General features: G+C 38.9%; 2 protein-coding genes across 3 annotated transcripts in view; one reads left to right on the top strand and one right to left on the bottom strand.

The window, feature by feature from the left end:
• The window catches only part of gpm6b.L (glycoprotein M6B L homeolog), a 77,765-nt gene extending 62,757 nt beyond the window's left edge, over positions 1-15,008 (bottom strand). The window contains 1 exon segment of one of the 2 annotated variants that reach the window (NM_001090777.1): positions 14,859-15,008. In NM_001090777.1, the coding sequence (NP_001084246.1) occupies positions 14,859-14,862 (4 nt within the window). In that variant the 5' untranslated portion in view covers positions 14,863-15,008. 2 annotated transcript variants of the gene reach the window in all.
• The window catches only part of tfg.L (trafficking from ER to golgi regulator L homeolog), a 55,711-nt gene continuing 45,080 nt past the window's right edge, over positions 14,975-25,605 (top strand). The window contains exon 1 of the mRNA XM_041580992.1: positions 14,975-15,105. The gene's annotated coding sequence lies outside the window, so the exon portion shown is untranslated. The remainder of the gene's footprint in view (positions 15,106-25,605) is intronic.

Raw genomic sequence — 25,605 nt, 5'->3', positions numbered from 1 at the left:
ACTCTACTGTTTACACCCCTAAAGCACTGCACTGTTTCCACCTCAGAGCAGACTTAAAAGTGCCCACATTGTTCACACCTCATACAAAATGCTGGAGGGGCACCAGCATTATGTAACTGTATGTATCACCGTATGAACTGTTCATCTTAGAGTGGTCCTGATAAGTTTCCCCGTATCCTGCTCTATTCTGCCTGCGCTATGCTCCAAGTGTGTGCCATAGTCTGCCTGCCCTATGCTGCCTGTGTGTGCGCCATACTCTGCCTGCCCTATGCTCCCTGTATGTGCCATACTCTGCCTGCCCTATGCTCCAAGTGTGTGCCATACTCTGCTTGCCCTATGCACCCTGTGTGTACCATACCCTGCCTGCCCTATGCTCCAAGTGTGTGCCATACCCTGCCTGCCCTATGCTTCCTGTGTGTGTGCCATGCTTTGCCTGCCCTACTCTACCTCTGGGACGTGAGCATGGTAGGTTTGTTCACATTTGAAAATTGTTGTTAGGGGCCCCTAAGGTGCTGGGGTGGGTCCTGTGTTATCAACAGGAAAGGAGGAGACTTATGGATTTAAGGTAATGTTTTAATACGAGTTAAAATTTTCACGAGTGATGTCTCTACAGTGAGCACCAACCGTAGTTTTTTTGGTGTGCTACCAACATTAATGGGGACATGGTCTTAAAAGAACTTGTAGGTGTGGTTTAAAAAGAGGGAGTGGTCAATACTGGCTTCCATTATCAGCCCTCCACCACATAGGGCAGAACAATTCCAGCCCTCAGTACCACAGAAGTTGGACAGCACTGCCATACAGGATCATCTCTTGTATGGCTGCCTTCATTTGCATTTGCGAGTAAGAACCCGGTAAGAGCTTTTGAGTATGGAGTTGTATATTCATGTCATTAAGGGAGGTCATATAATATTACCGATTACATTTATGATAGGTGTGGCTGGCTGCAGTACAAATGATATATATACCATGGCGAGCTTGCATCATTCATGAAGCTAATGTGCATATCTAGCAATGAACACATGCATAATGTCATTACTCCAATGACATGCAACTGCCTGAAGCATTTTCCAACAAGTGACAACTGAATCTTGCTTGTGTCACTCCAGGCGACAAGCAGTCAGTGTACTGTATTTACAGCTAGATACTCAAGAAGCTTTTCTAGTCCCAGACGAAAGCACAGAGGCTCATGCTGTTTTAGGATCTGTGAAACCAACACTATGATCTAAAACGTATCAGAGCTCTACTCCAAAACTTGTTTTGGTGCAACACATATGTACTTACCTTTTAAAGAAGAATTCCCATTTGTAGGGCATAGAGTGGTCCAGCTACAAAAAGAAATAGAACTCCCTAACACACAGTAAAATGATAAATCCAAAGCTTCCATGATAAAAGAAGTGAAGGATGCAGGATGGAAAAAGATTGATGGAGGTGGAGTTAATACAAGGAAGAGGATAGTTCATGGTGTAGGGACCTTCCTCCTAGTCAAAAAGGTGTATTAACCAACCAGTGCCCTGTGCTGCCTAGCAAAAAGTTAAAGATCAAAAGCATTGCAGAAGCATATTTATGTGTGGCATTTTGCAATTATAAGAGGTATCATACAAGGCCAACAAATATACGCAGCCGCAAAACCGTCAAGTCACACACTAATGTAGTTGTGGTGCAGACCCCTCTAGACGACAGGCACATCTCATATACTGCAATGCAAATTATTAATGGAGCTGTTCACACTACATAAAACCTTATTTGTTGTGACTGCTTTCAATGTCTAATGCTCAGGTGTCCACAATAAATGGGGTAAGGTCACCATCTGCATTTATATAGAGTATATATATGTGTATTTTGGAAAAAACAAATATAGATTAGGACCTTTCACTGTGAACAACAGTTGCAAGCATTACAGATGCAAAAAATTACTTCTCAAAGGCAATTCAGCAATAATGAATTGACCGGTTTATTATTATAGTGCAGATAAGCCTGAGAGTCACTGCAGCCCTGCCAGTTTAATTCCATGACAGGGAAAATTTCCATTCAGATATCTGTAAAAGTAATCTTCAGTAAAATTGGGGGATTTTAACGGCAAAGCACCCACGCACAGCTGAAATGAAATCTGAAAGCCAAAACTTAATTACAACTACAGAAACTCCAAGTCCTAGAGAAGAACACTAGGGTTTTTATGTTTTTTAATGAAAACTTTACAACAGAATATGAACATAATTTAGACTAACATTACACTCATAGAACAGGAGTTCAATACCTCATTCAACTTTTTTTCAATAGAGCTGGACTGATCTTTAGCGAAGATTATTCAAAACATCATTATGCAGCAAACAAAATGTTATACATGTGATATTCGACCTTAAGTAAATTTGCCACTTAATGTCCAAAAAAAAAAAAAAAATGCAGCAATTATTCAATTTCCAATATATTTAATTGCAAATGAGAGCAGGACCAGGCAAACCAGAGATGACTACTTTAGCTGGTCAAGTTAACATTGTGATGCTATATAACAGGTTTCCCTTTAACTTTTGTCAAGGGACCTTAATTAAGTCTTAAAAACAGTTTTGGGGCCTAAGAAAGATGGACAAATACGACATCCCAAGGACCCCCATTAAATTTTGTTTTTCAGTGGGGATTCATGTCGGTAGATACATATGCTTAAGGAAGACTCTGCAGTCTCCGGACAGAAGAAGTCCTAAAGGTCTAAGGTTCCAATTTTCGGTGCTGATTTTGACTAACTTGTCTCTGGAATATGGTGAATTACTGGCAACAGATTTTGTTTTCCCTATAACCAATGTATGATCTGAATACTAAGTAGAAATGTGATTTATTTATACATTTAAGTGCCTTAGATCTTAGAATATATGGCGGTATTAGTGTCAGCTATATAGTTTCTATCAGTGCTGAAGATTCTTGGGTACTTGTTTGTTTTACAGCAAATTATATTAGAGTGCCACTGCCCAAAAACAATGTAGAAGACAGTTCACCTTCAGGTTTGTTAAGTAGCTAGCTTATAATAGAAATTCAATTCGCAATTAACTTTAAATGACATGTAAAGTGTATTTCACTGGGGGGAAACTGCACAGCCCTTTGGGAAAAAAACTCTCTAATTGCTGCACCAGCATTTTACTTACCTTTGTCCCAGGCATGTCTAATGAAGATTATTTTTTGCATATGTGCAGTAGAGTTGACCAGGCAACTACTACACATGTAGAAGTACCAAAAGCCAAAGCACTGAAAACTAAAAGTTAAGCAAAGTGCTTAAGAGAGTTTTTACACGGGCTGGTGCAGGTTTCTCTGAGCAGGAGCACAAACCTGGGGAAAAACCTTAGTGATTTAGTAATTTGGAATTACAATTTTCATTTAAAAAAAAACAAAAAAAAACAAAAACATCTTCCTCTACCTGAAATTATTGTATTATCAGCTTTCTGAATGTATGTACTCTTGTGCCCTTGCACAATTTTTTTCTACATTTCTGCTCACAATCATATGGTTACAGCTGTATACAATGTGTACAATCATATGGTACATGGTGTTTATTTGGATCAGATTAGCACTGTGATTGTCACTACTGTACCTGAAAATTATTTTATGGAACACCAACTTCCAGTACCCCGAATAATGACGATGGGAGTTGTCTTTCTACAACATTTGAAAGGCCTCCAGTCTCCAATGTGAAACATTAAATCATAAGATACATTTATTTTCCGGGATATAGGATTATCTGGGGTTAATAAAATACACAGGGAAATGCTATAATGTTGTCTTATTTTATTTAAACTCGTCAACCTTCTACTTCTTACCCAAGGCTTAGATGTTACACAACCTCTCTAAACACAACCACTATGTTAAATAAGTCTTTTCAGTATTGATTATGGCATCTACTTTGCTGTTACGGTCAATTAAAATTTGAAAAGGCTCCAAGTTCAATGTTTATTAAATAAAAAATGAAACTGCAAATCCATTTCCATTAAATGACAACTAATTTGGTATCTAACTTATCAAGGCAAGCTTGGAACATGTCAATAATGTAAAAGTATATATAATATTTATATTGAACATGCAGAATAAATACAAAAATACAACCTATAACCGATGCAATAGGTAAACAGGGCCCTCCCCAAAAGAGCTTATAATACAATAAATGGAGAACGTGTAAGAGACACTATACAGGTATAGGATCCGTTCTCCAGAAACCAGATATCCAGAAAGCTCCGAATTACGGAATGGTTGTCTCCCATTGACTCCATTTTATCCAAATAATCCAAATTTTTAAAAATGATTTCCTTTTTTTCCTGTAACAATAAAACAGTAGCTTGTACTTGATCCCAACTAAGATATAATTAATCATTTTTGGAAGCAAAACCAGCCTATTGGGTTTATTTAATGTTTAAATTAATTTCTAGTAGACTTAAGGCATGAAGACCCAAATTACGGAAAGATCTGTTATCCGGAAAACCCCAGGTCCCGAGCATTCTGGATAACAGGTCCCATACCTGTACTATACCCTTGAACTTACTTTAGGGGGGGTGGGTTCCTAAAATGTGTTTGCTGTAAGGCCCCATCAAATTTTAGTTATGTTACTATGCGAGTCCTTTGTATAAAGTTGTAAGTATATATCAAATGTTATTAATGGCTTTTCACTAAATATCGTGTTCATAGAAAATATTCTTTCGGTTTTTGTATATATCTACTTAAAGGGCATGTAAAGGCAAAAAATAAATTAAAATAACATTTTTATTTTCTTTAATGAAAAAGAAACTTATCTCCAATATACTTTTTTTAAACAATGTATCCAGTTTTTATAAGAAACCTGACTGTATGCAGTGAAATTCTCCCTACATTTACTGCTGTGGATAGATGGTCCCTAACTGCTGGGCAGGGAAACAATCATACTTATGAACAGCAGGGGGAGCCCCCGCCTTACTTCACAGTCTGTGACTGTGTAGAGATTTGTATTGCATTATATTTTTGCCTTTACATCCCCTTTACGGTTTCCAACTCCAGCTGCAGGGACAAAGATCATGGAGCCAGATTTAAACAGATAAACTGGGATTCTATTTACAGGATTATTTTGCTGCAGCCACTGGTTCAATAACTATGAAATCCACATTAGATTACATGACAACACAAGATCCAGTGCAGTCTGCATATTCTGATTATTAATCAGTCTTGCTGTATCGGCTTCTGGTAGATGTTATTTGACTTGTGCTGTTTTGATCATTTATGACGATCCCGAAGCAGCCCAGACCACACTGAGCATGTGCACAGTCTTGGTCTTGCAAACATGTATAACAAAGTTACAAGATGGTGACCCCCTGTGGCCAATTTTGACAGCATAAATCATTTGTTTGATTAGGCTTCCGGTGCAGTAAGTTCATGTTTATTTTTAGTATACAAAATACAGCAATTCTAGCCTTATTCTATTTTAGACTTTTCATCCCCTTTAAGACTTAATTTAGTGTAGCATTTAGTAGGTATTCATTATAAAATTTTAAGGTATTCTTCTCCAAAATTAACAAAACTATTGGCACAGTGAACTAAAAACAATGGAAAATATAAGTATGGCCAGTCATTTAGGCAGTCAATGCTTTCTTTATCAATGTACAGAAAAGATACTTGTCTAGATTACAAAACTATGATAGAGTATTTAGAACAAAGAGGACAAAGACTTCTATGTACAAATAATGCAACATTGTCATCCAAGAACCAGAGGAAGGAGTGATTATATTCTAACCAAAACCAGACTATTTCCAGCTACAGAAAATCATAAAAAAGTAGTGGGTGCCCTTTATAAAACATGATTTAAAGGAGTATTTTCTATTGTCTCATTTTCTTACAGCCTGCTAAGCCAAGGAACAATCGTAATTTGAGGGGTATAGACAATTTTTCTTAAATCATATATATACACACACACACACACACACACACACAGTAGAACCTAGGAAACATTACGTTTTTGCTGTTAAAAAAAACAATAAATATGATAAAGCTTAATAAGTCCAGCATACAATGTTTGCATTTAAAAGTATCTTGCCTATTTTTCAGATGCTTATTTTAAAGGGCAAAATAAACTAAAAATTGCTTATTTTGCAAAGTCCTACTACATTTGTAATATGAAGACTCCCTTAAAAGTTTTTTTTTTTTTTTTTATTCAACAGACTTCTTTTGTGTTAAGCCTAGGACATAATTTTGTAAACATGTAAAGACCTACATAACAATTAGCCATAAACATAATCCAGAATTTGGTCTGGGACTAGGACTTTTTTTCCACCAAACTAAATTGGAACCCTTCAAGTCGTGGGACTTTTTGGTTTTGGGTTCAGCAAAATCTTTTGTGCAGGATTCAATATTAATATTCAGCAGCTCTTCAGTTTACAATTTCAACAATCTGGTAGCTAGGATACAAATTACCCTAGTAACCATGCATTGATTTGAATAAGAGACTGGAATACGAGTAGGAAAAGACCTGAATAAAAAAAATGAATGATAAAAAGTTTGAAAGCTGGAAAGAATCAGAAGTCAAATAATTCAAAACTATAAAAGAAATAATGAAGACCAATTGAAAAGCTGCTTAGAAAGTTCCATTCTATAACATACTAAAAGGTGAACCGCCCCTTTAAAGAAAATGGAACCTCTACCTCTTTTTTCATAATAATGAATTCTAAGCAACTTTCAAATACATTTAAAACTTTGAATGATTTTAAAGTTATTTGCAAATACAGGTGCTATTAATAAGATCAGTACCTACCTGGCTGTTAATATTATCCACACTCCTAGTTCTGATCCCTGAAAAATGTAGCAGAAGCTGTCTGATTAATAGACCTGGAGCAGAAATTACTTCTGCATCATTGTTTCAAGAGTCCAAACCGCGTAAAAGAAAAATTATCATTTCAATTACAATTTGAAATAACCAATGAAAACCTTTATGTAATGCACATTGCTTATAATTACATTTTAAAGTTCATCAAAGTTTTTAAATTGAGGTCCCCTTTAATAAAATGCACTTCGTTTGCATAAATATAAAAAGAAAGGAAGAAGTCATGGTTATGAAATAACACAGCATATGTTCAAGGTTACTCAAAACTTCCCTACAAGATCAGGAACACACAGTAGTATTTGCTGGCCCAGTCTTCAACTATCTTTAGCCGAATATAGGATGGGATGCACCTACAGCATTTTGCTATTATATTGGAGTGCCTAGGAGCACCCAAACAGATGTTGTGTGGTTAAAAAAAACAACTTCTTAATATAGCATGTGTGTGCTTTTATTGAAGGAAAGTGCTTGCTTTTGCAGGCTTTATGTTGCTGTGCTGCCATCTTTAATAAATTTGCTAGGTAACTCACATCTACTGAAATCAACTGAACGAATAGTAAGGCAAGCAAGCACAATGCACTAGCCATGGTATCATTTCAATTTACTGCAAAATGAGTGAAGACTTTATGTTTAGTCTTAAGCAGCAGTAATTGGGTTAGAGATTGGACATGGGTTCTAATTCTGAAGTGCTTATCCTTGGTTGCTTTCTCGTGTGTTCTATATAGATATTTACATGTTACTTATAGTGCTGCATTTACAAATGCACAGCAGGGCATTAGCTTACTTAACAACTTCTTTGTGCCCTAATCCATAAACCTGGTGGCTAGCTCCATGCATATGAAATGTTTTGTTGATCTTAAAAAAGGGCAACATTTTATAAAGTATTACAGGGCAACTGAAAGTGGCTTTGGCATTACATTTATAAATGAAGCCAGACTAGTTGTTTTCCATTCGTATCACAATATCTTAAAAGCTGTTAATGAAATATTTACACTATAGCAGTCAGCTAATACTAACTAACTAACTACAGAAATCATTATTTATGTATTTTAACATTTGTAATCTTTGAACTGGAAATGAGGGGGAACAAAGTGATTCAGGAATGAAAAGAGGAAGGGAGAGGGGAAAAAGGTTTTTTTCAAAATTTTGCCATCTGTTAAATCTAGCATTCTGCATCTGCAAATTTCAGAAATGCAAGAGGGAATAGCGCAGTTAACACAAGGCTCCTCATTTAAATGGAAAATAAATAGAAGGAAAAAAGTTCCGCTACTCAGCAAAAAGTAATACGTCACTGTTTTTACTGTGAAATTTGGATAAAAATTTGCTTAACACAATGTGCTTCCTTAGAAACCAAATAACATGTACAATCACAAAAAGCTGCCAATTTTCCCTTCTTGGTATGGTGAAGCAAAAAAAACGACACCCAAATCTGTAAAGTACAAGCACGTACGAAAATATCAACTCTGCAGTACAGTTTAGGCAGCCTTAAGATGTTGTTTCACTGGAGAGGAAAGCAGTAATTTTGTTAAAATCTGAACTGAGATTCAAAGCCAGTTAGAAGCAGAGAGAGATGTGTAGTTCAGGCAGGCTGTTGATTTCATTCCATAAACAGGTAAATGTAGCGGCAGAGTTGGCAGATAATATTGGCCTAGGTGTGGCCAACTTGACAGAGATGAAGTAGAAGAGAGAGTTTGAAGCTGGTATATGGAAAAAGCTGGAGCATGAAGTAAACTGACACAGGCAAGAGCTCTGACATGACTTCATTCATGTTTTTACAAAATATTTTATATAACAGAGGGGAAGTTTACACTATGCAAAGCTACTTTTAAAAAGGATGCTCTCCATTCAAAGTCATCAAAAATATAATACTTTTGCATCCCTGAGAAAGCATTACGACTATTCAAAAATCTACAAAACATAGATGGCACCTATAACTAGAAGAGGTGCACTACAACCGTTGTTTATAGATTCAGTAGTAAACCACCTACAATTGTTTCATCTAAAATAAGTAGGAAGGTTTCTATGCATGCAGAGTTTTATTTGGACAGTGCGGCTGGATGGATTTGGACTGCCTACAACCCAGGCCAGCATTCAAGTTTTCAACTGCTCTCCAGCATATCCATATGCCTTCAGAATCAATCAGATTCTGCATTCCCAAGCACATTCAGTCAGAGTCATCCAATCGACAATTCTTATGCAAACAATGTCATTGTTCCTCCACAGACAAACCAAGCACAAGGATGGGAGGCCCTGACAAACTCATCTAGGCCAGTATTAAACAAAAAGATTGCAAGATGGTAATCTTAAGAATGAAGAGGCGAATTTAGGGTAGACATTTTAAACTCCGAACTTAAAGGATAGATATTTTCAACTCCACGTTGATCAATACTTCTCTTAATTGGCATAAACCAAATAAGCCTGAGACAACAGGACACCCACCCAAGATACTTCCATAAAGTTCTGAACTAGACATTGTAGACATGGTACTTTCCCAAAGACAAATGTGACAAGGTAAAAATCAGTTTGTAATTTTAGGGCAATGGAGACATGGTTAAGGACCGGCAGCATTTAAAAAACTCTTCGAATTACGGAAACCAAAAGCTTGTGGCAAGTGCATTCATTGCATTTGACTCAAACGCACATGGAACCCTTCTGTTGATGTCAGGTGTAGGCAAAAATTTTTGCTGTGGGAACTATAGCTATCGCAGGCTGGGTAAAAGGACAGAGATCATTCTAAATGTGTTCCAAATGTTACCTTGATAAAGAGCGCCCATGATCAGAACCAATGTATATTTTCCACATCCTGTCTGCCCAAGGGATGCAAAGATATCTGTGCATGGCATCATCCTGTTTGCCTGCTGCTATATTGTATATAAAAATGGAAAATTTGGACAGCACTAGTTCAAGGGAGGTGTATTTTTGTATACAATTGCACAAATTGGTTTCACATGACAGAGACACTAATTTCCCACATTCTGTCACCGTATGCCAATTCTTACCCTGACAATGTACGTGGGATTCACCAAGTGTTAAAAATAAGCTTGTCTAATTAGAAACATATGTGTACTACAAGTTTCTCACTGTGTGAAAAATAGATAGAAGCTCATAAAACACAATCTTCCAATCTGCAACTAACCATTCAGATTAAATAAAGTAGTAAAAGAACAAATCAGGCAATTGTCTGGCCATAACAGCAATTTTACAAAAGGTATGTCCAACAAATACTAGTTACAGTCACCCATTGATATTGTCAAATAAGCAATACATGCAGAGATATTATCTTTGGCCGACAGAAATCTTCTAACCTGATCGGTCGCCATGGTATGAAAAATGTCAGGACAATCCACACACTGTCCAAAATCATAAGAGGCAAATTTTTGCGCAACTTTATCTTTGAGACTATGGCCAGCTTTACTGGAAGTGTAAGAATAATGGCGACATGTAAGACTGGAGAGCAGAGATAGCAGTGTCAGTACTTTCTAAAAGCAGGCAACTTCTCTTCCTCAAAGAGTACCCAAAGCAGGTTTATCTTTATTATTACATTAGCACAACAAATGTAGCTCCTGCTGGTTTCAGTACAGAAAAGGCCTTGCTTTATTATTACATTAGCACAACAAATGTAGCGCCTGTTGGTACAGAAAGGCCTTGCTCAGACTAGCAACCCTGTAGTCAGATCCTGAACTTGCAATATAAAAAAAATATTTTTCCACAATGGAACCATAAGTCAGCTGTTTAACTATGGGCAGAGTTAGAGAAGACTGGTCTCTGTCAGTGCAAGAAGGCTGGGGCCCTTTTCTGTGATGGGAGGGCACATAATATAAATCAGTGATATCCAAACTGGATCCCTCAAGCCATTGCTGATCTTTAGCTCACAGCCTTCCTAACAAGAAACTTTTTTTTTTTTTTTTTTTAACTGGCTCAGATTTATACTTTTCATGGCGAAAAGCGCAATAATTTGTTTGTACCCACTCTTTATAATCTTAATAGAAATAGACCCCAGATCTAGCTAATGAAATTCTGGACCGGAACAGATCGGGAGGTAGGCAGAATTGGCTTGCAAAGTGGAAATGGCACATCAATCCACTTGTCACTTGCCCGTGAACACGTCTCCTGATTTTATACATAGTAATGTGTGAAAATAAGTTTGCATATTCTCTATTCATTAGTCTACAGCTAATTTAATTTAATTTAAGACTCATCTGGAACATAACCAAGTACGAAAGCCTAAAAAATTTCATAATCAGAAATATAGTAGAGGGTCATTAATATCAGGGCTGTGGAGTCGGTACATAAATCATTTGACTCCGACTACCAAGTTTATGGTACCTGACTGCAATTCCTCTGTTTTTAAAGCAACAGTAACACCAAAAATCTAAAGTGTATCAAAGTAATTAAAATATAATGTACTGTTGCTCTGCACTGGTAAAACTATCCCTACGGCTACACAGCAGCTTATTTATATAAACTATAGTAGTGTTTCTGAAGCAAACACACAGCTATTACCAGTGCATGCTAACAATATATTATATGTTAATTTGTTTAAAACTTTCAATTGGTGTTACGGATCCTTTCTAAAACAATCGGAAAACCTAAAACAACATATATTAATCGAACCTGGCATATAGCTGCTACATACAATCCAAAATTAACTAAAGTATTGTTCTTAAAAATAGAATTACTTCTTCTATATCTTCCTTCATAAATAGCTATTAAATCTGATTTGATTATTTTCAGTGCTTGCATTTTAAAGTTATTAGGAGTCTGAAAAATTCTTGGCTACTCCGACTCCAGATACCCAAAATTGCTGCTGACTCTCCAACTCCACAGCTCTGATTAATAATACACATCTGACTGATTGTTGCTGTTGGTTACTAAACCTGGGTAAACTTTGCCCTATCTATTATATTGCACCCATTAGCATCATATTTTCTATGGTATATGCCAAGCTTGACAAGTTACATTATGATTCTTACACAAAGGCAATTACATGCTTACAAACATATACTGAGCGCAACCACGTGCTTTTTTGTGGGCTTTAGGGTAGGACTCCACAAGCGATTTTGTCGCGATCCGACGCGCTGCGACAAAAAGCATGCAGCGTCGGATCAACGTTGCAACACTTCTATCTCTTACCTTATTTTTGTCGCATGCGTTTTGTCGCAGTGCATCGGATCACGACAAAATCGCTTGTGGAGTCCTACCCTTACACACAACATTTACTCCATTGTCTTTTGAACATGCACCAAGTACATGTTGCATCTAAGAAAAAACACAAAGATATATGTATGCAATAAACGCAACTCTGAATGCTTCGGAGTACAACCAGGCAGAATATGAAATCAATTAGCAGATGTGTTTGGTGCACTCAAACCTGATAGCCTATCATTAAGTGTTTATGACACGAAACGCGTAAGGCTGTGGACACAATAAACTTTCTTCACTTTGAATTATTTGCCTGGTGGAAGTTTCCCTTCATTGAGTGCTTGCTCCAAGAGGTTGTTCGGCACTCAAACCTGCATCTCAAACAAATGCCAAACGCACAAAAAATGGCTATGTGTAAGAGGCCTTAAAACCCAAGAACAGCATGGCAATCTTTGATAATAAGGGTCAGGCCACACTGGGCGTTTTGGGGAGATTTGGTCACCTGGCGACTAATCGCCTCGTTTTTGCGGCGACCAATCTCTCCAAACACCTTCCCTCACTCTGCGCCGGCTAAAATGAAAAAAAAAACGCCAGCGCTAATCACACGCGGTGATTCGTTTTCCGAAGTCGCCCGAAGTTTAAAGAGGATACAATACCCAGAATCCCCAACCACGTAGTTAATATGAATTTTAGTTCTGTAACATCAGAAGTGCAGCAGTTAAATGAAGAGCAGGGTAGATATGTGTAGTCAATTAAAAAAATATTAAGCAGAATGCATTTACAGCACTGTGTGTTACGGACACAAAATAAAGTCAACTACAGTTACCTACCCTATTCTGCATTACAGCTTGCTAACCTGTGCCTTTCTCCCTCAAATAGTTCCCCCAGGAATCCAGTATCAATTTCCTAAACAACATGTAATTAAATAAATACACACACACACATCTTGTTTGAATTGTGCAGCCCATCCTTTTTAATGTAACTTTTTTGCATGATCTTTTGTCATTTATAGCCAGTATATTGTACTCCAATTACCTCAGATGAAAAGAACCTACATCATATTAAATGAGCTCGATCTCAGGGGAGAATTCAGCAACTCTGGCCCATTGAAACAATTTCCACCTTTGAAGCAATTTATCTAAATTACTGAGATACCAAAAGATTTAATATGCACAGACAAGCATCTTCAATTACCTTGGTTATAACAGGCTACAGCATTGGCATGATAACCCGTATAATCAGCCATCCTTGATTGTTTCTGTTTATCTTTGTAAATACTAGCTGTATACTAATGCAAATGAATCCTTTATTTATATATTAAAGGCATAAAGTGCTTTTACAGCTTGTTATGTCACATTAGCCCCTGAGACAGAATAATTTACAATCCAAATTCCTTATCACTATCAAACACACAGGGTAGAATTAATCAGGATTCAGTTAACCTGCTGGTATATATCTGTGCTGTGGGAGGTAAATGGAGACCCGGAGGAAACCTATGCAACCATTGGGAGAAATAAGAACTCAACTCAAGATAGTATTGTGGCTGAAAGCTTTCCCTGAACTACAAGCAGGTAAAGTAAATCAAAGCTAAGCCCTGATGTGCCTGACAATTTAATTTTCATCATGAGTTACTCTCAGGAACAACAAACAGAACTTCCAATATAAATGCAGCTTCAGCATGTATGCAAAATAGATAACCAGCGACAGAACTGATTTGTATACTGCATACAGGTTTAGGGGCAAAATAGTTGACCGGTGCACAGCTATGTGGGCCACTATAAGGTAACTACTGGAAAAACCAAGTAACCCACCCATATGTGGCTTTAGTGCGCCAGCTGTAACCGTGACCCTGGAAATATGCACTTAAATGCTTGTCGTATGAATTTACCAGCTTCACACCAGTAGTTAAAGTTTAAAAGTGCCCTTACAATTAAAACACAATGTGCCAGATCAATCCAAGTAGTCCAGTTGTATTTAGTACACCAGAAGTAAGAAAAGCACACCTGGCAGAATTATATCAGTTTCATCTACTGAGACACAAACATGTACCATTGCCCCCAGCTCTAAATACAGGTAATGGCTTTCACCACTCCAAAAAATTGGCTATATCAGGACCCGGTGACTTTGTTTGGGACAGATCAGAAACCTGCTGTGTAGAGAAATTCCATAGAAAGGGGAGGAGAGAACTATCATTAGCAAAGACCATCCAGAATGAGCCAGAACCATGGGAAACACTTTTAGCTGTCACTGATGCTTTGTATTATGGTGTGGAACCATCAAGTGCAAAAGGACTACACACCTGATTATATGGCATTATTATTTACCTCAAGCAATTAAAAAAGGAGGCAGTTTCTAAACATAGAACATCATGGGACATATCCCACACATTTATTGACAGGCTTGATGTTTTGGGGCATTTTCTTTTTGTACTGGTACCTGTTCCTTTAAAAATATAAAAAAGGACTTTTATCTAATGTACTTAAGTTCCAACCTAGAAACGTGCCTGCAACAGCTGATCTGTTCAGCTGGACACATTATTGAGGTTATCAGGGCAATTCCACTTCACGTTTTATTAAGAGGTTTGGTAGGAAACAATTCCCAGCCCAATTGATCCAGTTTCCCTTGCATTTCACACTCCGCTTCACTGCAGCTGAAGGCTGAGTACAATTCCAGTGCACTACCTTCTACACATCCGCAGCAGCACTGGCGCCTACAATATTTCGGGCACCACAAACTCTCGCACCCCTGCAGAAGCAAATCATCCTCGCCCAAACTTTGTAAAGTTCTCTGTTCCATTAAAAGACTGTTGCGGCACAAACCATTATTCCGCAGCGCTCAGGGGAGCTGATAACTGCAGAAAAGGGGTGCTTGGGTTAAGGCTTCCCAAGTTCAGCTCACTTACCCATGATGCTTCTTTGTCGGGCTCTGTCCTTTCCCCCTCGCTCTGCTTTGTTTAGGAACGTCCTCTGTGCCCCTGGCTTATGCTGCTGATTATTGTACCGTTTGCTCTCACTTCATAGGCGCTGTAGTTGCCCGGACTGCCTGATAATCTCTGCAGCGCGTGGAAAGGAGGGGGAGTCAGTGACGTCACGAACATCAACCGGCGGGGGTGGGACAACGTTACATCACTAATCTTGCTGAAACCTGACGTAAGAGTTAAGGATACGTTTCTTACCTTAATTATTAAATCATGTATAATCCACTTATTGCTGAGCTCTTAGAGAATGTTTACCATTGTACTATATGTATATGTTATACATAGAAGAGAAGTATATAATAGTTGGACATATTCTAAGCAACAGCGTAGTTGGTACTCATTTTTTTCATTTGCCTGTATTTTTGTCTTATTCGTATTTCTGTTTTGCCTATATCCTGCCTACAGCTGAAAAAAATTGATTATACGGTTCACTAACCCTTGCAAATGAAAAAGAAACATTGGTGGTCAGGGGCCCCATAGAATATTAAAAAAAAAAAACATTGGTGGTCAGGGGCCTATATAGTATTAAAATAATACTTTGGCTCTTTGGTGCTTCAGGTCTTTTCATGGCTTCTGACTTCGGGCTTCTGCGTTTTGAATGACAATTCGGTGGTTAGGTGCTTTCAAGGGCTAATTTGAAGAGTACAGCACAGCTGGGCTCCGCTTTAGGCTCAGGCCGGTACAAATGTGCCCCCCTGATGCCGGCATGGCCAACTTTACATTGTTGTCTGACTGAACAGTGACATGAGGGAGTAGCTTTAAAGTAATGATGTGTTGGTCAGGAAAAAACCCGCACCCTTACCCTAACCTGCAAAACCTTTACCAGCACCTGACCCTAACCCACAAAATGTTTCCATTGTAGGAAGCGACCCATACCTGCATCTTCTCGCTCTGTACACTACTGCTTTGTCCGACTCTGGTTCAGAGACTGGAAATCTTTGGGAGCCGTGTTGGAGTGTACTTCCCCAGTGTGACCCGCACACAACCTTAATCAATGGTTGGCCAAATTTCAACCCAAACCCACCCAACTGGTGGTCAACCCTTGGGTCACTGCGGGTTTTGGGTCTGATGGTATTGAGGCAGCAACACGGGCTCTCCGCCAATGAGGCGAGTTGAGGCACTCGCCTCAGGCGGCAGCGCCCCCCTGGTTACTAGGGGTGGTAAAAATGGCGCTCCTGGTAACTAAGAGCCGAATTTCTGGTTTTCAACCTGGAAATTCAGCTCTTCTAGTGCAGAGCACACAACTACGCGCTCTGCACTAGTGGTGTGGACCCTACACCGTCCCGGTCTGGAAAAGTGAGTGCCGTGGGAGGGGGACGGCAAAACAAAGCCCGCCTCAGGCGGCAAAATGCGCCGGATCGGCCCTGGGCAGCAAGGTGATGATGTTTAGGGTTAAACCAGGGTGAGTGAATTACAGTTTTGAACTGGATAGTCTGTGTACACAGACTTTCCAGTTCAAAACCAGACATGTGACAACCGTACTGGCATCCAAAAACCAAAACAATTATGAGGGTTACCTTTCCTTATTCTTAAATACAAGTTTGATAGAAAACCCAGGAACATATGGCAGCCCAAGGCCAAGGCTTTATAGTAACAGTCGCATAAAGGTGTGAGAATTTAAGAAGGAAAACTGTAAAAATCTGCATTGAACTATTATTATCACATGTTTATAAAGTGTGTGTATACATTGAACATACAGATCGGCAATACAAAAGGTAAAGAGGGCCCTTCTCAAAAGAACTTACAGCTATATTTCAAACACAAAACTAATGAATTGCCATAGGTCAGTTCTTTGACATACAAAATTAAGATTACAATTTGCGATTTTTAAATATGAGAAATTTAGTTCACCCATAAAAGCCACAATAGAGAATCTTATGTGTGAGATACTGTATATTTTCTGCATACCTCCCCCCCCCCCACTCCTAACTCTGTTGTACTTCCCACACTTCATCTGTGGGAAACCAGCAGCACATGGGGCTTTTTGTCTTAAACATTTCCCTGTTTTTCAAATGATTCCCATGGAAGTGTCACCAGTACAGTAAACTAGGAAATATCACTGAGAAAACGGCAAACTTCCCTGGGAGAAAATCACTGGTAGAAAATACAAATAAAAGGAGAAAAGTGGATGTTTCTCTGGGGACAAACACCAGGACAATATGTTATGGAAAATTTTAGGATGTTCTTTGTGAAAAAAAAAATCTAATACTAATTACTAATTTCTGAGTAAACTTTTCCCAGGAATTAAAATGCCAGGAAAGGATTTTTGGAAAAGTGTATGCCAGTCTGTATGGAACATTAAGGAAGTTACCAGCAAAACACAGATTTGAAGTTAAAGCTTTCTGTTCTGTGAACTTTCCCCTTTGATATTATCTCATGATATTCAGGGCCTTGCAAAAGTGTTCATATTAATGCCCAGTGCTCTCATTTTACCGAATAACAAATCCACGTTGAAATTATAATCTTTTTTGATATTTTTGTTTCAATGTACTATAACTGAAAATTATGTTTTTTAATATGAAATAGTTTTCAAACAGTGCCACAGATTCAAGTAATATCAGAGGGGGCATTTGCAAGAACCCTGGGCAAAGTGCAAGAGCACTAAGTGGTGCTAGAGCAGGCCTGTCTTGTCCTTGCAGCCTGCTGCCATATGACAATTAGTAGGTAAGTAACTAAAGAGCCTCATTGCATCCACCACCATTCCTTAAAAAAAATTGCACAGTAAACTTTTCTTTGTCAATGATTGTTAAGTTATTTGTAAATGTAACCAAATGCAGGGTCGGACTGGGGGGGTTCCCTTTGCATGTTGCAACTATCCATGCAACTGACTTGCATGCTTAACTTTTTTTCTTACACGCACAACAACATTCACACATTTTATCTATGCTATTTTAAAAGTGTACATAATTATGGTGGCATTCCGGCATAAAATGCTACATTGTGGGGTAAAAATGTGGTAATTTATTTATTTTTTTATGAATTTTATCAAAAGTTTGCTTGTACAGGTATGGGATCCATTATCTGGAAACCATTTATCAGACAGCTTCAGATTATGACATGGACCATAGACTTCGGGGCAGATGTATTAAGGGTCGAATATCGAGGGTCAATTAACCCTCGATATTCGACTGGGGAATTAAAATCCTTCGACTTCGAATATCGAAGTCGAAGGATTTTGCGCATATAGTTCGATCAAAGGAATAAGGATTTTAGTATTTTAATCCATCGATTGAAGGATTATCCTTCGACCAAAAAAAGTTAGCCAAGCCTATGGGGACCTTCCCCATAGGCTAACATTGACTTTGGTAGCTTTTAGGTGGCGAACTAGGGGGTCGAAGTTTTTTCTTAAAGAGACAGTACTTCGGCTATCGAATAGTCGAACGATTTTTAGTTCGAATCATTCGATCGAAGTCGTAGTCGAAGGTCGAAGTAGCCCATTGATGGTCGAAGTATTTTTTCTTCTATTCCTTCACTCGAACTTAATGAATGGGCCCCTTCATTTTCATCAATTAATTAAAATTTTTAAATTGATTTCCTTTCTATCTGTAATAAAACAGTACCTTGTACTTGATCCTAATCAAATATAACTGATCCTTATTGGAAGCAAAACTAGCCGATTGGGTTTATTTAATATTTAAATGATTTTTTAGTAGACTGAAAGTATGGTATCCAAATTCCAAAAAGATTCTTTATCCGGAAAACAGGACCCCAGCATTCTGGATAACAAGTACCATCCCTGTATTTGCATGCCCAGGCAATGTGTTTAGTTAAAAATATAAAACATAAAAATGATCAATAAAAAAAATATGTGTGTTTTGTTACTAGCAGCAAAATATCTGACTGACAAATTGTCCATGCCACTGGAGAATCATGTCTGGGCGCATGCTGAATCTAGCTATACTCTTTGGTACCATTTACATTTTTTGTGGGAGATTTTAATAAACCTGGTTACATCTTAATGAAAGGTTATACAAACCAAAAATGTAAAAAGTGATGCTGGGAAATAATGGCCGTTGTTTTTTGTAGTGCAAGGATATATTAGACTTCATTTCTAACACCAGAATACATTTGCCTCTATTGCTGAATTTAAGGCTTTTCATTTGTGCTTAGACACTGTTGGGAACAATTGAGAGGGGTAGAGGAACTGTCAATATGGCCACTGGAAAATGTTCGACCTCCCGTCTTTTTTGAGACACTTTCATGGCTGACCCACCCTGACCTCCCCATCACCACAACTTACCCAGTACTGATTATTCCCAAGTACTGTTTGTCTTTCCAGCTATCATTCCCAGGACCAGTAATTGAGCAGGTCAAATAACATTTTTGCTAGATCTGTGTAACCAGATACAATATTTGTCAAATTTGTGGCTTCCAGGTCACTAAAAAAAAAACAGGATCGCCAAGTTACTTGTCCAACATCTTGGCCAATGTTTTGCTGACAGAAAGGGACATGGCAAATTAGGGATGACTGCTGGCCTAACATGAGTGAAAGTATGAAATACTAATTATTTTAGCCTTGACAGAACTCTTGGGGGTCTAACTGCATTCTTAATTATTTTAAAACTAAAATACCCCTACCATATGGAACAATGTTTGAAAATATAGCGTATTAATATGGTTAGGATCAACAACCAATTCACTTTATTTTGTTCACACACAACTGAATTTCAAGTCATTTTGTTGGCAGCACAAACACAGCTTCAAATGGTAGCACCAAGACATTAGTAGCCATGTCAGGCACTATGCATGCTTTTAATATGCATTTCTTCAGACCTCAATGAAAAAAGTGTGTGGGGGGGACGGGATCATTTAAAAGTTTACATGTTCCAGATGGCAAAAATAGGCAGGTAAAATTATCTTTTAAAAAAATAAATCTAAAACCTCAGAGTCAAAATATGGTGGAAAGGCCATGGAGTTTATTTTGGGTTTATCAGAGAAATTCAAACTTGCCAAAAATCATTATTTTATTGAAGAGCTAGTACAATCACATATTAACTATTTCTTCCCAACCTTACAGGATGATAAGTTAATCAATCCATCCCACCCTTATATTAAGGGAGGGGTAAGATACACCCTCAAATGTTAAATGACAAGTTTCCCTTTTCTTCCAGCTACATACGCCAGTGGCAGCGACTTTGAATTTAAGGTGGCGCTGCCCCTAAGGTGACTCACACCCTCTGAGTTTGAATCCTGGTTGGTACTTTACCGAGCGTATGCTTAAAGGGGATGTAAAGGCAAAAAAATAAAATCCTGTTTTTACTTTTTTTAACGAAAAAGAAATCTATCTCCAATATACTTTTAATTAAAAAATGTGTACCATATTACAAGAAAACTGTATGCAGTGAAATTCTTGCTGTAACTGCTGTGGATAGATGGCCCCTAGCTGCTCTGCAGGGAAACAATCATACTTTCAACCAGAAGGGGGAGCCCCCCACCTTACTTCCCAGAACTGGAGCAGCTTTGTTTCCCTGTAGAGCAGCCAGCGACTGTGTAGAGATTGGTATACACAGACCCAGTGCAGTCTGCATATTCTGTTTATTAATCAGTCTTGCTGTATCAGCTTCTATGGCAGAAATTATTTGACTTGTGCTGTTTTGATAATTTATGACGATCCCTAAACTTAACCTACCAACAGATGCCCAGACCACACTGAGCATGTGCATGGTCTTGGCCTTGCAAAGATGTTTAACAAAGTTAGAAGATGATGACCCCCTGCAGCCAACTTTGAAAGCATAAATCATGTTTTTGATTAGGCTTCTGGTGCAGTAAGTTTATGTTTAGTATACAAAATACAGCATTTCTATTTTAGACTTTAGTTCCCCTTTAACCTGCCATCTTTGTTTAGTCATTGGTCCCCACAAGAAGCATCTAACCCATCCAAAGAGCTTGTGATCTGTTTGTTAGACCCCAGGGCATTTATCATGCTCTTTTTCACGCTATGTTAATAAATAACCTATACTTTGGGCTGGGTAAATTGCCAAATCTTGGTTTCCAAAATATTTTTTTTAACTTCTGTATAGAGCACTGTTCTCAATAAGCAATTCCCAAGATTAATCCCAGGCTGATTCTAGGCAAACCCCCAAATAAAGGCAGTGGTGGTGGGGTTAGGGGGTGGTGGAGGGTGTTTTTCTATATGTGAACCCCCCAAGTTGATGCAAGAGCAAGGTATGAGCAAATGGCTAGATGGGAAAGCCTGTGAAGTTACCCTTGGGAGACTAGTCAGCAGGTAACTCACAAATGCTTAATTGAAAAGAGTGGTAGAAATAAGTGAACTGCATGTAATTATTGGTGACTTGAAAACAATGACATGAATAACGCATCCCAACAGATATATGACAGCAAGCAGTTTCATAATGACCTATAATCCAGCACATGTACAGGCTGCACAGTATTTTTCCACAGAGAACACAGTATAGTTCCACTGTCTCTCCTCAAGATATGCCAAACACGGGCAGTGCAATGTGTGGGCACAGACTGGGCACGGTCACATATGGTGCTGGTAGTAGAAATGCCAGAGGGTGATATGTAGATGAAGGCCAGGGGAAATGCAGCACTTTGCTCTTATTCTGCTCTCACACTGGGATGATGTGTGGGATTTTTGGAGCAGGCCATTACTGGCACTGTCACCTGACTAACCTGATCAGGTGATGTGACTCTGTCCATATAAACATCACATGGCTCCCCCCTCCAGTTAAATGCCACCAGCTGCCCCACTGTTGGGTGGAGCTGAGGGGCATTTGGCAATGCTGTGGGTCACTCCATTTCTTCCTGATGAGACAGACCATCAGAGTTGCCTTGCTTTTTGCCGCTGCAGTTTTGGATTGTGAATGAGTGTTTCTGTAGGGTCAAGCTCCACTGTAGTAGTTTGCCATTGTCCCCACAAACTCGTTAAAGCCAACTCAGGGGATTGTGATCACTGATAACAGTGAACTCATTCCAAATACTAACTCCAATGGAATGGCACAGCAAGGGAAATATAATGGTTAAACTTGAATCTATAATGGCAGAGCAAGGGAGATGGAATGGTTAAAACTTAAATACAAGACACAAAGGCATTGTTTGCAATGATGCAAGCAGGAGAGGATGTAATATATAACAATACAGCTGCTCTAGGCTCTACATGTGTTGACACTTCACTTTTGCAGATGGAAGTTAAAGGGGTTGTTCACCTTTGAGTTAAGTTTAACTATGATGCAGAGATCAATATTCTGAGACAATTTGCAATTGGTCGTTATTTTTTTAGTATTTGTGATTTTTGAGTTATTTAGCTTTTTATTCAGCTGCTCTACAATTTGCAATCTCAGCAATCTGGTTGCTAGGGTCCAAATTAGTAAAGCAACCATGCATTCATCTGAATAAGAGACTGGAATATAATTAGGGGATGGTCTAAATAGTAATATGAGTAATAAAAACTCACAATAACATCACATGTGTAGTCTTACAGAGCCTTACTTTCTAGACCCCATTTTAAAGCTGGAAAGAGTCAGAAGCATAAACAAAATATACAGAATAAATAATGAAGCCCAATTGAAAAGTTGCTTAGACTTGGCCACTTTATAACATACTTAAAAGTTAAGTTAAAGGGGAACCTCCCCTTTAATGCAGTTTGTAAACATTTGGGATGTAGTGGGGAAATGGTTAATACAGAAATGGTTGCCATTTTGTCAATGTTACAGCTGCACGTAAATAACTAGTACATAAACAAACAGCAATGCTGTAAAGAAAAGTGCAAGAAACTCCTCTAAAGCAATATTTTACCAAAGAATTAAAATGCTAAAGGGGAAATTAGACATTTATCCGAATGATGGGGATGTGGAAAAAAGGAGTCAGATATTTGTTTCTATAAAAGTGTACTTACTTCTCCAGTGTGTGTCACGGTAAGGTCCTTCCGAGCCTTCACAGACCACTTTGCCCATTGTGTCCAGAAGCCCGCGCTCGTATGGCTTCAGCCTTAGTGGAGGGACACGGCCGCCACTGGTCTTCTGGCAGCTAACTTTGCCCCTAGCCAACGCTTTAGGTCACTGAAGCGATTGTACACAGTGGGGCGATCCCTGTGTAAAGCGCCTACAGCGTTCACTTTGTCCGTTACCTGCTGCCAGATTTGTTGGTGTCTGGCAGCACTGATGTGATGGGACTGACTCCCAAACAGCACATCCCATCACGCTAACCAGTGCTCCATTCTCGTTTCAACCCCCCTGCCCTACGCCTCTCCCCCCTCTATGGGACCCCCTGCCCTATGCTCCTCCCCCCCTCTACAGGACCCCCCCTGAACTACTCTCTTCCCCTAACCTACTCTTGAACTTGACTGGACTTTGGTATTTTTTCAACCCAATGTAACTATATGTAACATAGTCTACAATAAAATAAATATTAGCATCCTTATATTGTGTTATAGCTGGACATTAATAAAACATTATTTTACCCATTGCAGTTTGCTTATACAAGCCAATGGTCATTACATGGGAATATCACAGCTTCATATTTCCTTTACTCAATAGGCTACAAGTGTCACTTTCATCCTTGAAAATGCTTATTGAGCATAGAGTATTGAGTAGACCATATATATCACCTTGTGTTTGTACTCGTGGCAAGTTTAACTACCTCAGGAGACTCCTGACTGTAAGAAAAAAACATTTTGCCTATTATTGTTCCAATAAGCTGGGACACTCCCACTTCAAAACAAGAACAAAAAGCATTAAAACCTGGTACAGGCGTTTTCTGGAACATTGGCAACGAATCGTTTATTGCAGAGCTGACCATCATTCTGGGAAGTCCCACAAGTAGAAGATGCACTCGTTTTAAATATGTATTAAATAAGGTCCATTATTCCTGTTTAAAAATTCAATATTTACCTCTTACATGGGTTTGGTACTCACATGTACTATTTGTGAAAACAATAAGTATTAGGGTTAGTCCACACGAGCAAATTCGGGGAGATTTAGTCGCCTGGTGACTAATCGCCTCTTTTGGGCGACAATCTCCCCGAACTGCCTGTCTGCTATAAAGAAAAGTCGCCTGCGCTAAAGCACACGTGGCGCTTAGTTTTCTGAAGTCGCCCGAAGTTTCCTCGTGAGGCAACTTCGGGCAACGAAGCACCGCGTGTACTTTAGCGCAGGCAACTTTTCATTATAGCGGACGAAAAGACACGCGAAGGCAGTTCGGGGAGATTGTCACCTAGAAGAAGAGGCGATTAGTCACCAGGCGACTAAATCTCCCCGAAGGGTTAGTGCTGACCACGCAGGATTACAATTATTGTTTACAGAATAAGGGTATTTTCCAACGTTTTGCCTTCCATGGACAAACGGTCAATACTGGGCACAGCTAACGTGCCACAAGCCATTACCCATACATTTCAGGTAAGAAAGGGCTGAATGGAAAGTGTGTACCAGTAATCGGAAAAGCCCTAGAAGCTACATTTGTCTATGTTCTATAAAACACAACAGGTGCAGAGAATAAAACAACTGCGTTCAAGCTAAAGAGCCAGTAAAGGTATTACAATCAGTCATGTGCTGTGAAAATGGGCAGGGCTGGAAGTGAACTCTCTGTCCAGAAAATTGAATCAGAAAAAGGGAGAATAGCTTGTGCAGTTTTAAGCGAGCTGAAGAGAAAAGATGCAGTGGCGGAACTACCGGGGGAGCAGGGGGTGCGAGCGGGCCAGGGCTTGCACCCCCTCAGGGCCCCCCTGGCAGCCCGTGCGCCACTGAAAATGCGGCCGTACGGAGGGGGGTGGGGCCCGGCTGCGCGTCACGCACCAGGGCCCGCCCCCCTCTAGTGACGCTACTGAAAAGATGTATGAACAAATGAATGAAACAGTGGTGAATATCTGTTAAATTTACCCACTGGGTGTTGCTGGTTCCTTCTTTAAAAATTGTATTATCAATTATGCTATTAGAGTCAATACCCACAAATGGTAGACAACTCCTACAAAATATCCATAACACTAGTTGCCAGCTATATTTGACTGCTATTATAGTCTATGGCAAATTGAAATCCCAAAAAATAAGGTGAAGAAAGCACTAAACTACATTAACTATAACCATTAGTGATGGGTGTCAAAATAATTTTGACGTGCGACAATTTTGACGTGAGCGACAGTTTTTATACGCACGACTATTTTGTCCAAAAGCATTAAAATCAACAGGTGTCTGAATAATTTTGAGGCGCATCAAATTTTTTTGTTGCGGCGGACTTTTTTCCAGCGAATTCATTCGCTGGCAGTGAAAGGAGGAAATTTGCCGCGAATCCATGCCTGCCGAATGTATTTGCCCATCACTAATACCCATCTCAACATGGCCACAAAACACCAATTCCTACAGCTGCCTGTTTTCTAAGGTATTTTTCATTTAAAACTCGGATTTTCAGGTTAAAAAAAACCCCTCAAATTTTTCAGGGTTAAAAAAAACTAGAATTTTTAGAGATTTATTATACCCCAAAACTGGAAATAGCTTGAATCTGAAAATACTCCAGCTAAAATTTGTTGACGTCAATGGGAGAGGTCCCTTGAACCATATGGAGATGTTTGATGTTTGAGTTTTTATAGGGTTTTTGCTCGAAAACTCGATTAACTCAAGCAGTTCGAGTTTTTTCCCGTGGAAAAACTGATTAATTTAAGTTTTTGGGTTTTTCACTTAGAATTCAGATTCAAGTTTTTTCCATTCCAGTCTTTTCTTAA

This window comes from Xenopus laevis, chromosome 2L (genome assembly GCF_017654675.1).
Source record: "Xenopus laevis strain J_2021 chromosome 2L, Xenopus_laevis_v10.1, whole genome shotgun sequence".
NCBI classification, from domain to species: Eukaryota; Metazoa; Chordata; class Amphibia; order Anura; family Pipidae; genus Xenopus; species Xenopus laevis.
Note: the sequence above shows the minus strand (reverse complement) of the source record. Positions and strands in the feature narration are given on the sequence as shown.